Here is a 16,156-nt window from a genome sequence, read left to right as displayed (position 1 = left end):
CCTCATTTGCTCTAACTATCAATAAAACACTGAACAATGATGAATGAATCTGTTTTGTCTACCAACTTCAATCAGCCTACAGCATTTTCTTTTAACCTGACACAAAGACTATTCTACTTCTTCTGACATTAACATGCGGAAAAAATATTAATTAAATTGAGAGCTATAAAGGAATTAGAATGTAGCATAAAAGCAGGATTGGTGAGATACACCTATGGAGATATTAAATTCACAGTGATATCCAACTATAAACTCCAGGGCTGTTGTAGAGCATTCCAAGTTATATGAGGCTAAAAAACCTTTCCCATCAGACACCATGGGCTTCTGATCGGTTTTCAAATATACAGGCAGCCATAACACGTTATTCTGTAGGCAGCCTTCAATAACCCACAGCATTAGAACATTAACCTGCACAGGAACCTGTGCACAGGAACAACTTGTTTAACAGATCAGAACTGTCCCTGCTTTCCTCAGCTGCCTGTTTTACCCAACCTGATGCAATGAAAAAAAGTGGTTCATGTTACAATCAGAGAGACTAAGAGAAGTCTTTCCAAGGAAATCTTTCTCTCTCACACTACCACAAGCTTAATTCCTCCTAAGGCTGTAAGTTCATCACTCAGTAAGACAGATGGATGTCTCCGTCTCCCACCACTGCAGGTAGACAGGAAAAAAATTGCAGGTAAGGAAAAAAATTTAAAAGCCATACTAATTCTTGCAAATATCCAACCACGCAACAAAGGGCAAAAACTACATCTGACAGCCAGCAGAATCCAAGACCATAAAGACTCAAGACTGCACTATTTTAGCTGAAGGCAAAAAGAAAAAAAAAGTAAAACTGAATTTTCCATTACCACTCAGCTGTACTATCTGAAAAAGGAACATGAACTAATTCTACTTTTTATTAGCACAATACACTAATATTTAGCCACTAACACATAGTAAAAACAATTTTAAAAAAGAAATCATATAAGCAACCTTACCCATGTTCTTGAGGTTAAAAATTCTCTAGACAATATCCATATTCTTACTTGACTTGTTTACAGAATACATTTACTAAAAATGTGCAATCTTCAAAATACTAAAAAAGTAAAACATATACTGTTTTGAGATAAAAAAACACTCAAAAGGAAAACCTTTGAAAATGCAGGGGATCAAAAAACAGGGAGAGAAAAGAGGACACAAAACTCACATCCTGAACTGCAGTCACAGATCTCTGTGTAGCAGACTTCTGTCTAGAAAACTTAGTGCCTAATTTTATGTACATAACAGTTGAAAAACTTAAACATATTCTTATCCCAGAAAGAGGAGGGGAAAAGCTACACAGGCATGCAAAGACAAGAAGTCTTGAAATTAGAAATCCTGAAAAATTACTTCCACATAGGTCACTAACAAATGATAATGCATCAGTGATAAAATAGCTCTAAAGCTCAAGACACCATAGTCATAGGAACTCTGATAAAAAGGCCTTTTATACTCAAATTTGTCAATTTAACAAAATAATCATGATCTGAAGAAAGCTTAGCAATCAGTTTCCACCAGGTTGATGACATGGATACATACAGTAATCAGGATGTAAAACATGTGTCTCCTCGTCTTCTTCTATTGTCTGTCCTAATGAAAACAGTCTGACCCGTCTCATCTTCAGCAGCCTTGGAGAGCTTTCACGGGCTGTACTCCCAACATCCACAACATCTCCAGAAGCAGCAGTGGGAACAATTTTTTTCAGGAATTCCATTTTTACATGCCCTCTGTTTTCTCAGCAGTTATGCTCCAGAGTGTAGCTCCCACATGAACTTCCTTGAGCACAGAGGTGGACTTCTTCTGGTGATGTCATGCTTAAACCTGGGTGGTGCCAACAGCAGCGTCAGCTGCCAGCCAGCTGCTCCAAGGCAGATTCTAAAGACATTTCACTGGGTGGACTGATAAGAAAACCAAACACCACCAAGCCTATATATTAACCAACGCATGCTAAACTCTGCACGCCAAGGAGACATTATTTAGCACTGCAAAAGTTTTAAGCCCTAAGAAAATTTGCAACACATTTGCAAAATCATATCAGAGTTCAATAGCTTTTCATTTTCATGAAGTGCACAGAGAGCGTTCTTCTGTATTTGAAAGATAACACTTATCGTTCAGAAAGTCTAGGCACTTTGTTTTTAAAGCTGGTGTATAACATCTCCATTCACATTCTCACATAGTTTTAGCCACTAACTACAAAAATACTAACTTTTATTATATTTATGTGCTGTTTTGCAGGGACTCTGGTGCTATTTTTACCACTTAAAATATTCGCACCACCTTCCAGAAAACTACAAGTACAGAAATAACCTGTCTCTTGTCCAAACATCCACTTTATCCCTAGGGCTACTTCTCCATACATGCCTGGTTTAGCTGAATTTTTGGGTTTTATTTTGGGAAGTTTAAATGTTGTTTTATATTTAGCTTAAAGAAGCCAGAAAGATGACTTGCATTTGGAGCAGAAAGTTCAAGGACAAAACAAATAAATTATCATAGAAGAAAAATGTTCCTTAAGGCTTTCTACAATTGGGAATATGTATAATCATTTGATTTACAGTATTCTGTTATTTACTACACTTAAGAGTAGAGATAGACACTGTACTAGGCAATATTCCTACCTCATTTACCACTGAAAACTGTACACACTGCTCAGAGGAAATACACTAAATACTCACTCCAAACATCTCAGTGGCAGCCTGCATGATTCTGTTATTTTTATGAAGGCAGCAGAGTGTCCAAGACATTGCTGAATGTATGCAACACAACTATCCAAACTACACATGAAGCATAGCACACTTCTATACATTCCTCAAAAGAAGGTATTTAATGTGAAATTCACTACTGTTTAGCTCTTAAAAGAAAAAAACAGAAGTCTATGAAAGGTATGCAGCATAACATGCTTTAGGTCTCAGAGTTTCAGTTACATGCTGACAAGGGGCTGCTCAACTGGATTAAGTTGTCAGTCTTACTCAACTGCCACGTATGTTGTTCAGAACGCCACAACTTGAAAAAGTTGGTACAAGTTCATTAAAGCTGCCACCTAACATATTTTTTCAAGTTCTGTACAGACTGAAGATGTCTTTTCTATTCAATTCTGCATTAAAATACCCAGATATCCAGGCAAGCCCAAATTCCCTTGTAAATGAATATAAACATCTACACAATTTTTTTCCTTAGAAATGAATACAAAATTCTGACCTTATCATAAGAGACATATTGCAAAAATACCACTTCCTGCAGGGAGATCAAGCAGAAAAGTCTCCCTATAATGATTTCACTCACAGTGTTTTACCCACAATACAAAAAGAAAACACAGAGAAGCGGGTTTACACATTTCAGAACAATAATAAACATACCACTAAGACAATTTGTGATTACAACAGATCATGAGTCATTACAAGCTCAAGCCCTCATTTATTCATAATAGCATTACTTTCTATAGAAATCCTTTTTTTGCCCTTGAAATCTTGCCACAAACCTACTTTGCAGTTCCTAGCATTTGGGAGCAAGAGAACAATTCAGATGCTTCCGCAAGACTGAGAATGCTTCCAAATACCCACCTGCCAAACTGGAGTTTGCAGATGGGGCAACCAGATATTTCACTTTGTGCCTATCTTAAACACTCTCTGAAAGGCTCAGACTAGGTATCAAAGTGCTTTTAACCACGCTGTGGAGGTTTTATTATGTGTGTGGACTCAGGGTGGAGTAGACATGTGAAGTTCAAGTACCCACTACACCACTTACCATTAAGTGCACAAGGTGTGACATTTTACACAACAATGTTGCATATGTGAGTTAATCATGAATTTAAAAGAGTGTTAGGTGTTGAAGTCACATTTTTTGTAAAAGTAGAAAACAATAGCCTTTAAAGTAATAGGACACATAAAACACAAGCAACAAAAAAACACCCTACAGACACGTGATCATATTTCAGGATTAAACCTGATAAACTAATAAAGCTTATAAAAACCATCAAAAAGCTTTTAACTGATTTTTCCTTCAGGGTGGCTTTTGACTCTTAAGAAAAGAGCATCAAGAAGTTTTCTACAGAAGATAGCTGGGGATACACACACATATATATGTATATGGATGGCTGGAGGTTAACTCCAGGACTTCCATGCTTCACTACATTCTATGAAAACAGTACTCTATAAAAAAAATAAGGCAAGATACAAGGTTTATGTTTTTGTTTTGTTATGTCATTTCACATATACTCCTCCCTCACATTTGTTCTTACCATCATCTTAAATAGTACAATGTACAATTGTGGGTTCCATACAACCGAAGCAAGTTTTACAGATTATCTCTCAGTGTAAAACATATCAGAAGTCTTACAATTGTTATACCTAAACTCATGTTTAAACAAAACCAAAACAGGCAACAATAAGCATTATTCAATAAATTTTAACAGAATAAGAATGGTAAGAGTTTTTAATTCTTATTCTGGAACCTCTAAACAAAAAGATTTTAAAAAATAGAAGACTTGCTCTTAAAACTGTTACATGCATTACAGCAAGATCTTTGATGTCCTTTCACATGTATTCCACTTCGGTTACACTCTGATTATGCACTGAAGTGCCTGCTGAAGTCACTCAGGCTTCCCCTGCCACAGTTCTTGATGTCTGTATTACTGGCTGGCAGGATAACATTTGAGCTCTGCACCTCTCACTAACAGGAATCCACATTGCAATCCCTTCTGATGCAAAGTTCTGCTAAAGAGATCATGAAACCTGCAGAACTGGGGAACCCAATGAATGATCACAGCACAACAGCACATCTCAGAGCATTATCTCCTTGGATTAGACCTTTCAGAACACAAATAGCCAAGCTGTTTGGCAGGGGTGCATAGAAAGCCATGTACATGGGAATTCCACTGAAGCAGGTGAACCTGCTGATGGAAGAACAGCCCAAGAATAAGAAATACTGAAAAAACAAAACACGGTCTATGAAAGAAAGATCCATGAGAGAAAAAACTACTTGCAAGTGACTTGAATTCACATGTGCAGAGAATTCCTAGAATTAGCAGTAATAATAGTAAAAGAAATTATAAATCAGACAAGATACTGGGAAGTACAATTTTGGAAGACTGCCTAGAGGGCCTGTAGCCTACCACAAACAACACATCGTTTTACACATCTCTTCCCGAGCAAGTGTGCATTGCAAAGCTGCAACTTTGCAACACAAAATGTTTCCAGAACCACCCTACTGTGCCAGAGAAACGCCAGCCCTACCTGCTGTGGGAGAGGGGGCAGAAGTTTCCTTTATATTTAACGCGTAAGGCGGCAAGAGAGTGCTGGAGGGCGGCGGGGAGCGCGGTGCCGCCGGTCCCACCGGATCCCGCAAGGCGCGGGACGGGAACACCGCCGCTCTCCAGGGAGCCCCGCGCCCCCGGCTCCCGGAGGGCTTTGGCCGCAGCGCCCCCGCGCGGCCTGAGGCCGGACCCCGCTCCGCCGGCCCCGAGCTGCCGGCCCGGCGCGGCCACGGCCCTCACAGCAGGCTGGTTTTAACTTGTCAGGGCCGCACAGACCGCCCCGGCAAAGGAAAGAGGAGAACTGCGCCCGATTTCACAGGCCCCCGCAGAAGGCAACAAGTTCAGGGGAGCTTGCTTAGCAGGGTGGGAACGTGTGCTCCAAAATACAGCCATGTTAAGGAAACTCCCGGTCCCGGGAGCCACTCTGCCAGCCACTCTGGCACCACCTCAGCTGGGATTAAGGCCCCTTCGCAGCTGCACACCCCACACTCACAGTCAGACAAGGTTTCCTGTAGGCTCTATCCCAGGGATCCCACAGCAGAGTTTCAGACGTCCGGATCCTTAAAATAATTTAAGGTGATGCAATAATTAAATCACAATCACAGCTGGAGCTGGAGCCTCAGAGGAGGGACCCCGAGCAAAGGAACCCCTGGGCATTTATACCCTCCTCACAGTGCAGATGCAGGGATGACTGGGGTCTTCCAGCTGAGTCCTCAGCCGCTTGAGTGTCCGGTGCCCTGGCTGGCACCACAGCTCCCCATGCCCTTCGTTGTGCAAAGGGTCACCAACTCGCATTCTCTTGCCTCGGGCTCCTGACTCCACAGAGCTCAGCCTGGAGCTACACACCGAGCCACATGTGAGGAATGTATTCCTCAAGAGCCAAGCTGACAATATGGCTATCGGTACAACCACGCTGGCAAAGGACACAGCTGGAGGCATTCTTGTGCCAGCAAGGTGAAAGTTCACACTGCAAACCTTGGTGGTTTAAAGGCCTTTTCCAACCTAAAGGATTCTATGATCTCCCCTTTAGGTTAACACTGCTATGGGGTGGGCACACCTATTGGCACACAGACCCTGTGCTTTCTCCCAACTCTTCAGCCACAGGACAACATTAAACGAATGGAACGACGTGTTCAGGATACAGAGGAGATGGGGTCGACTGATGACGTGATTAAAAAATGTTTTCTTGCAAAATCAGTCTCATGGAAGGATGAGATGGTAAGGTTGTTACATCCAATGCCATCACATCAAAAGCCGGTTTAATTCTAGTTATAATATTTTTTATACATTTCTTATCCAATCAACTACTTCCACAAAGCTTGTTAGCATCTTCATAAACCAATCATTGTTTTATGTGATTCTGCCCCAATGCATCTCTTTTTATCCAATCATATAACTCTACAGAAACTTATTGCTGTATCTTCTACTCTTTACCAACTCTGTAACAAGTTCCATTACTAAACTCTAAAATTTTCTACTTTCTTGCTTAGCATATTTATTTGCTTACATGAGGCATATTTCTTCTTGCTTAAAACATATTTCTGCTTAAACTACAAATCTTTATTCTTACTTTGTGTCTGTTTCACTTTTCTGCTCTAAACCTTCAAGCCTCCTCCAAGGTCTTAGGTCAAACATTGTATCCATCTCTATCTCTGAGCTTGTATGCTTGAGGCCTTGGGAGCTCTCTGTGCCTGTATTTCCCACAATGAAACACCAAAAAAAACCCCAAAAAATCCAAACCCACCAACATTCCCCTGCAAAAAAAAAAAAAAAAGAAAAAAACAACACCCCATCAAAACCAGAACCTACAAGGCAAAACTATCCTTCCTGCTGGGACACTGCTACTGGAGGCATCACCTAAGGAGTTTCAACAGGAGAGATGTAGCAGCCTAAGAAAGGGTGCAAGTTTTGCCTTTTGAAAGAGTAAGCAGGCCAAGTGATGCAAAGTGGTCTCTATCTGTTTGCAGCTCTTCAAGGAACATTAATATTCCTTGAGATTCAGGGTGTTAACTACGCATCCCATACTGAACATAGCATAAAAAACATATTAAACACAGCATTAGGGTGCACCAAATAAACATGACTGTTTTCACCAACTTCCTCAGCCTGACATCACTGTTTCATCTGGATGCAAATCTGCTAAAAAAACGGACTAAGAACAAGAACACCCAAATATTTAGCACAAAAATCCAAGTACAAGAAGTTTCTTCTTGATGCTTAGGAGAGAAGACAAATTTGTAAGACTATTTGTAATAGCTTGTCATATCCCAATGGAAAAAAACTGCTCTTAAAAAAAGATACGATACAAGACAGGCAACTGAAAGCAGAATAAAACAGTACAGGTATAAATCCAGCCTACAGGTATAAATTAACACACCTGCATTAAACTCACAAGATGTAGTGGGCACTGGACATCCATGTTATACCTGCTAGGCAAATAGTAGGACACTCATAATTTCACACAAAAGCCTGCATGGGTAGGGAAGACAAATCCTGTTTCTTCCTCTGTATATGCTGCATTTTTTAAAATAGCAATCTTTTTTCTTTAAAACTACAACTGTCACATAGCTTTGAACAAAGAACATAGCCTAGAAAACACACACACAGGGAGAAAACAGTGTACCTGTTATATTGTGGAGTCGTCTCATCTTTTGGCAGTTTGCACTAATCACTTGTAAGGAGTTGTTCCATATTTAAAGGAAGCAACTTGCCAAACTTTCCAACTTTAAAAATTTATTTAAGAGGCCATCCTTCATATAACTTACACTTAACTTTACAGTTAATTCCTAAGCAACTTAGCACTAATGGTTTCCTTGGTTCCATTCAACTAATGTAATTTCACAGAAAAAACTCAACCAGGGACAAATCAATGTACAATTTTGCAATACACTCTCTCTATATCAGTGCAAATTTATTGTAGCTATTATTTTGCATACAAAATACTTTAGGCCATTTAACCTTTCTACAGTTTTGCTTTACTGCTTTTTTAAATGTAAAAATGTAAACAGTTTCAGTTATCTCCACACTTTTCTTAGACACACCTAGGTCTTTCCTGAGAAATGAAAGAAACAAACAACAGTCAGTTTCTGGTAAAGTTTCACTTTTCTTTCAATCACTTAGGCTGTATTTATTTGCTATAAATGGGGCTGGAGATCTTTTCGGAGAAAGTTGTTGGTCTTTTTCTTTGGAAGGTTGCAAAATTCCGGGAATGATTTGAGGGCGAGGTTTCAGAGTTTAGCCTTGATTATCTAGCATTAGAATGAAAGTAAAAATACAAATATCTGTCAAAATATATCCATCAGCAGTTGAACATAAAACTGTTATGTTCACTGACTGACTATTGTATTATTTTGTTTAACGGAAAAGCCCCCAAATTTTTACCGTTATATATAAAGTTTTAACTGTTCTTATCTTGAGGTCACATGCAAGAATACAATGCTTTCCTGAACTCATTAGGAGTTCCTGAGAAGATCGAGGTATTGTCTACCCCACAGCTTCTACAATCCAGTCAGGCTTCCTGTTGCTAACCTCTTGCTTGTTCCAAGTACTGATATATTGCACAAGATCTTCCAAACTATGCAGCATAACCTGAATCATACCCATTTCCACACAAGTAGAAACAGCAAGAGAAGACATCGTTACACAATCCCATAACAACAGAAGTCACCAGATCTTTTTTTCTTATGAAATAATCGAAGTGAATGATGACAATCTTGATGTTGATATGTTTATATAAAGGACCATAAAATAAGCAACTTTTTAAAATCAAAGGTTCGTTGCCAGAACAGCAATGGTAATATTGCAGTGAAATTGGATCTCTAAGGAACTGAGACCTGAAAACTTTTACCAAAAGCTTTTTACGTGCTTTACAGAAAAACAAGAGTTGCCAATTGTTAATGCACAGAACAGCCAGAAGAGACAGTAAGTGATAACCAGAGACCAAGCACACATGTATTTCCAGAATACTCAAGAACAGTGAGTCAACATGTATTTCTTAAACAAATATTGGGGGTATTTAGTTGATGATTTTTACAGCCATTGTCACAGTCTCTTTTAAAGAGTTTCTCCAGCACTACATAGAAGTACACATCTGTAGAAGAACTTCCTCATGTTTGAATGGCCAACTTTTAAAATCACGTCAAAAGCATAAAGGTCAAACAGTATGGGACTCTATATTCCACTGTTCAAAATAACCATTATTCCAATCCCAAAACTGCATACAGCACATTTATCTTGCTTCCCTTACCAAGCCTAACCTAAGTGTAGTTCATTGCTTAAAATTTCATACAAGGCACACATGTTTAAAATGCTACTGACCTGAGAGAATTATCATTATCCTTTTTTTCACTGTGACTTTTCTCCATAGCTTCTATTACTTAAAAAAAACCCAAACATGCTTAGTGAGCTCATAGGATAAGCTCCATTTGCAATAGCAATGAAAAAGCTTTCAATGCCTGCATTAAATACAGGTTCTGTCTTGGTTTACACTCATCCCACCTATTTCAGTTCTTCTATTCCAAAATTAACTGGGTTCTTGAAACATGGCCACAGAAAATTTAATCTACATGGCAAAATAAAAAGTAGAAACTCATATTCAACCTACTTGAAAGAAAACCCAACCTACTTGGGTGGCTGCATTCACCAGTCCATTCATGTGGCTTGACAGGCTCAAGTCTCTACCGACTTTGGCTCTGTTATACAGACCATAATACTAAAATTCTGAAACTCTATATACATTGTAAGAATATAACATATGTATCAGTACAAGTATTTAACAGGTTTCCTGTTGTCTCAGCAAATGGGCTGGACTGTGAATGGAAACATCTGGGTTCCTGTCTTAAGGAGGAGAAAAAAAAATCAGTAGCAACAACCAAAACACCTGACACAGCAGACAACGCTCCCAGTATAATTCCACACGGGCCTATGGGCACCACAGTATTGTAGCTTTAAATACATAAACACTTACAAAATATTATTCATGTTTATCATAAAACAAGAAGAGAGGCAAAGAATTTGCAGTTTTACAATTTCTATAAAGGAAAGAGAACAGATATAGTTTAGGTTTGGTGAGGTTTTGGTTTCAGGGCTTTGAGCACAGGAGAGGAAATTCTAACTTTCAATGTTAGATGAAATCTAATTTCCTGTTTGGAAAGATACAACATGCTTGGATGAAACAGGGGTCCAGCTAAGGTACTAAATTAGAGTTCAAAAATGTTTCTAGGAAGAAGGGGAGGAAAAAACCCTAAGTCTGAAACCAAACAATTTTTGTTTATTAGCAAATAGCTAAACACAGTTGCTAAATGCACTGCTAGAATAACTAATTCTCAGTTATCAACGTTGCTAAGTAAACAAACACACAAAGATGAAGGAACGAAATAAAAAATTGTTGAACTGCCCAAGAGAAAACATCAATTTCTACCCTATATGGAACATTTATGTATTTATGCACAACCATGCAGGTTTGTTTGCTAAATACAGTCATATTATCACAGTAAAGCTTATAAAATTGAAGAGTGGTAAACAAGATCACCATAAAAAATAAAATTAAAAACTCAGAAGCAGTACACAGCACACTGACTTTGCAACTTCAGAAGGGCAGTGAACAGACTTTGCTTAAAAGACAGCAATCAAGGCAAAATTACTGATCCTACACACCAGCTCTCCTGCTCAGGCATTCTGACAGTCACCTGGGGGCAACAGCAAAGCTCAAAAGGCACTTCCATGTTTCAGTAGTTCTACCCAAGTACCACACCTTAAGGTGGATCTATGGAACAAATATATTATGAGTGGTAAATTGTATAGTACAGTCTAAGACTAAAGAGTGGTGGCATACTTTTTACTTACACGTATCATCAGATTAAAAGATTATTCTAATTTCTAATGCCAGAAGAAACATATACAAGATTAGTATGTATTGTAAAAGATTTATGGAAGTATCCTTATTATGGAAGAGAATTCCTGTATTACCTATCTGAAGGAGAGGTTAAGCCTATTCCTGTTAGAATCAGGAAGAAAAAAAAATCACCTGCCTTTGAAGAGGAAAGAGAGGAAACTGAAAATTAAAGACCTGGTTGAAAATTATCACCAAGGAAGGGAAGAATTCCTACATTTAAAGAAGTGACATTCTAGTTATCTGATGAGAACAGAAAGACTAAAGAACACCTGGAGTGCTTTCTTCACTTGTGACTTTTAATAATAAAAGACTAGTAATAGTGAAATACAGGAGGATTCTTCTCCAAAAATTTTCACAAACTGGAATTAATTCCTCTTAAAGGAAATACTAAAGAGGTGTGACTGTCATTTTGTCCATGCTAGGATTACCTTCCATCTCTCACACAGAAGAGCCAATGATACATGGTTAACATTAAGAATAGGAGCTAAGTACACCTGAAAGGGAGAAGGCTCCTTTCCTTACACAAGCCTGCAATTCCTTCTTTAACTCTGCTGTATGTTTTAGACTGAATCCTTATATTCTTTACGGAGTGGCTCAAACCGAAGAACAGTTCTACATCAGAAGTGAGGCTTGCTGCACTTCATTCTGAGCCACAGCATTACTGAGGAGGAACTAACCATACTAGAAACAAGAACTTAATGGCCAGTGGTGCACTGTACATGGAAATTACCCTGGGCCAAGTGAGGCAAGATGTATAAAGCCCTGATGAGCAAGGGCCCAAGGGAAGGCAACTCAGTTTCACAGGAAAGCTCTGCAGCTACCTAGGAGGTATCAGAAGTAACTACATCACTTGTGCTTTACCCAAACCTCTGAAAAAAATTTATCATCATTTTTCTTATATTTGACATACTTGTTTTGTTTAAAGACAGAGTGTTTTCATTAGCTGCTAACCAAGGAATAAACATTTTCCAGTTCCTTAAAGATTTCTGGTTTCCATTGCATTATATATCATAGACTCAAACTGTAATATGGAGTCTTTACAGTAACTTGTACAGTTACCCTACACCTTAAGGTAGAAGTTACTGTTACTTTTAAATTAAGCACCTCTCCAAGTGAATTGCTTTCAAGCAAATAATTGCTGGCTGCAAATGGAGAACAGCAGCATCCCCACAACCAATATATAACAGCTGCCCAACCAAAAAGAGCATTAAAAATGAGGGTTGAAGATATATATGGATAGAAATAGCAGTATATATGTGTGTATATATGCATACTTAAAAAGGGCTGTAATAGTGCAATTTTAAGCAAGAGCAAAATTACTTAGCATACAGAGTTCTTCTCCACAATATTTCTGCTGATGCATAAAGAGACTGCTAAAAGAAATTCACCACAGGTCTAGCCCCTTTTAAGGCCAAATGTATTTTGTTTTAGGTGCTAAAAAAACACCTAAAGGTAGTGCCTTGTATATTATGCTCAATACATAAGGAGATTACATTTTAAAAAATGCAGTCAAAAAAAAAAAAAATCAATCACACTAAAATTTATTTTTCATTATCAAGATACATAGCTGTTCTTTATGGCAAAAAATAAAATCAATAAACAGCTTAACAAAACATTGAAAACAAAAAATTATGAATATTGAATGCTGCCTATAAAGGAAACCCAAACAAATGAAAACAAAGCACGAAGTCCACAGAATCCTAGGGAAAGTAAGTCCTAAGTAAGGTTGAACAGTTTTTTTCCTCTCTAGTCTGACAGACACTTTCCCATTTCACAAATTAAGCAGCTCCTCTGTGTCCCTATTAGATTTCCATCTTCTGGGGTTTGTTTGGTAGATGTGCCTCAGATGTTCCACATTATTTGAACAACACGAGGCATCGAGTGTGAGGCATTCTGCAAGCCATTTGTCACTACAATTCGGTATGGTCTGCAAAGCTCTTCAGCAGAAACATACCTTTCTAGTCAGGCATCAGAGTGAGAACAAATGTCCAAATGAAGCAGGAGGCAAGGGGTAAAGCCCACAAAAAGCCTTATTAAAAGTCAGTGAGGCCCACTGAGCTATATCTTAACAGAAACTTTGTAATGAAAAAAGAACTTAAATTTCCTGTTTATAGGAATAAGTGTGGACAGAAGAAAAACTTACAGTAAAAAATTATACTAATGTTCTCAAACCCTCTGCCTCCATTGTTCTTCTTCATTTAAAAGATCGATTTGTGTTCCTACTCTAATGTTCAAAGATGTGCTCGCCTTCCTTGAGCAATAGCAAGATACAGTGTTTAAAGTAAACTTCTGCTGCAACAAATTTACTATACTTTTAGAGAAAGAATGCATCAGCACAAAAAATAATTATGGTATAAAATTCTAACAAAGAACAGTTAAACAGGTCAGCACGTTACATCACTGGAAATGAAAAACAGTAACAAAAGCAAACATGAGTACATGATATACTGGAGATGTTCCAAAGGCAGATCTTACCATGCATCCAAATTCTATTTTTTTGCATACTTCTCATGCATAGAATATACAGAACAATAAAAAATAAAGTGAGAGCTATGAGTAAATATTATATAACATATAATAATCTAATTATTAATGACTGTAAGTAATAAACCATAAAATACTCTATTACATTCTAAAAAATACTATAGAATATATAAATTTTAAAATTTTCTTGAATACAAAAGTCTACATAGTAAACAGCATATCAACAACAGCACTTCAATATTTTCGTCCTGGCACACCAATGTAGCCTCTGCTCTCAAATGCCAAAAGAAAGCATGGTCTATCAGTTTTACCACTTGACTACAGAAAAGCAGTGTGTTATATTATTTTTGAAGGACAGTTTAGATGTCCATCTCATTTCAGTTCAGAAGCGCTTTAGTGACAATAGCTGCCCTGTACTTGGCATCAATGCCTATCTATTCCCTACTAGTAGAATCCTTACATGCAAAGCAGCAAAGAAAAGAGCATCTGTGTATGGCACTGACTTAGGAATGAGAACTAAGGAACCAGAGGTCCTTTCCCACCCAAAGCATTCCACGACTCCGTGACTGCCCTTGCCAATGAACTGCAGTACCCTGCTGCACCCACAAGGGGGCAGCGCGAGGCGCCCGCCCGCACATCCCAAAGGCGGGAGGGCTCTGTTCCCACCAACTCCCAGTTGCACGGAGCACTGACGCTCGCGAAAGGAAACTGGAGAGAACTGTTGAACATACAGAAATTACACAAAAGAAATACTAATTCAAGACAATTCGAGAATTACTGAATGCACAGAAACCACATCTGGCTTCAGAAGTCCCCAAGACGCAGATGACAGGGAGGCTGTTTGCCCTGTTCCTGACCTCTTCCTTAGACATTCACTTTTGGCCATGATCAGTTACTACACTGCATTAAAACAAATGTTCTTGTTGGACTTAATACAGTACAGACAGACTTGTGTCGGACAGCTGATATCTGAAGTAGCAGCGCAAGGTGGGTTAACAGTACAACACAGACAATGAAAACAGAAAGAGAGAAAATCTATTTATGACTCTACTGTGAAAAAGACCTTACCACTTAGAAGCCATTGTTAACCACTGACGAGAGCTATCACGCTTAGGTTGGATCCATCAAGACGTTTTCCCCACAAGTCCAACGTTGTGCTTCGAGATGTAAGAGTAGACAAAGATGTAAACAGCTTTGAGTCGGCTGGTATGTAGCCAAAAATTGGAGAGAGATCTCCAAACACAGTACAGACAAAAGAAATACAGAACTCTGAAAAAGAAACGAGAAAAAAAAAAAATCAAACCTTAGACATTTAACAGAGATGTCAACAATTTCCCAATGCTTTAGAATTCTAAATTTATCATTGAAATGTTAAAAACTATAAAAATCTATTTGTTACATTTGTCTTCAAAATTGCTGTTCTGCTCAGAAGCTAATTATTCTTAATGATTTTTTCCCTATGAAAGAGAAAAGTTAAAACTGACACCAAAATAACATCTGGTTTCCCACGCTCAGCATATTCTGCATGTATCCATTCCTTATAAAAGGTTTTAATTGCACTTTAGTTACAATCATATTTTTATTAATTATATCTAACCGCTCTAAAATGCAAGTAATTCTGAATCAATTTTTTCACATTAGTCCTTTTATTAATTTATTTTCTGATTTTTGGTGGGTTTATTTTTTTTTTTATCTGCTCAGTTCGCAGGAGGATGTGGTCAGAAAAAGAAACAAAACAATACTTCAGAGCTGGGTCTTCCTAACAAAGCTTTGAGAACTTCTGCAGATTCCTTCACAATAGAAGTCTGTATGCAGCTGACATACTTGCCACAACTTGCCTAGGCAGCAGTTTCTTTTTGTTCTTCTATAGTGCCAAACTGCAGTAAAAGAAAGCACTTTAGTATTTTTAAATTTACCCTGAAGGCAGATCAAGCACTTTCAACTGCTTTTAACTCAAGTCTCATCATGCAGCAGCAGTCCACCACTCTGGAACATCTAGTTTATATGGGGAAGTTTTTTTCTTCTTTTTAAAATTCATAGCTTGGAAAAATCCAGGAATTTTAAAATTCCATAGCTCGCAAATTTTCCAGGAAAAATTTGTAAAAAACCCTGTACATCCGACATGATTTTCAGTGCTCTGATGCGGCACAAATGTAGTAGTTTCCTTTAAGTATGTGTGAACTATTCAGTCATCATCAATTCTTTTATGTACAATTTGTTCCACTTCTTAATTAGTGTTTCCAAAAATACAGAAGGGAGACCCATATATAAGTGCAATCTAAAAGTAAAATGCCACATCCTGAAGATTTAAGATGTAAAAGAGAGCTTAAAAGTGGGACTCAGACAAGCAAGAAAATTAGATAAACTTGCAAATAGGAGGCAACCTGATGTTTATACATAAATTGGGAATGCATTACATAATTCATTGGACAAGGAAGTCAAGTGTTTCAAAGACTTGACCAGTTACAAAGGAAAGCATTTAAAGACAGAAAAAATTCTGACTGTGAATT

The 16,156-nt window shown here is 38.1% G+C and overlaps 1 protein-coding gene across 13 annotated transcripts in view; it reads right to left on the bottom strand.

The window, feature by feature from the left end:
• FRYL (FRY like transcription coactivator) overlaps positions 1-16,156 on the bottom strand; it is a 160,041-nt gene that overhangs the window by 131,428 nt on the left and 12,457 nt on the right. For 7 of the 13 annotated variants that reach the window (XM_050973270.1, XM_050973272.1, XM_050973271.1 and 4 more), the window contains exon 1: positions 1,561-1,839. In XM_050973270.1, coding sequence (XP_050829227.1) covers positions 1,561-1,735 — 175 coding nt within the window. In that variant the 5' untranslated portion in view covers positions 1,736-1,839. Of the gene's footprint in view, positions 1-1,560; positions 1,842-5,249; positions 5,266-7,892; positions 7,934-8,074; positions 8,221-14,714; positions 14,916-16,156 lie in introns of those variants that run through there. The other 6 variants (XM_030238846.2, XM_030238845.2, XM_050973278.1 and 3 more) reach the window with 4 other exon arrangements.

Source organism: Serinus canaria, chromosome 4, assembly GCF_022539315.1.
Source record: "Serinus canaria isolate serCan28SL12 chromosome 4, serCan2020, whole genome shotgun sequence".
In the NCBI taxonomy this organism is placed as follows: Eukaryota; Metazoa; Chordata; class Aves; order Passeriformes; family Fringillidae; genus Serinus; species Serinus canaria.
The sequence above is the reverse complement of the archived record's forward strand: the minus strand, read 5'-3'. Positions and strand labels throughout refer to the sequence as shown.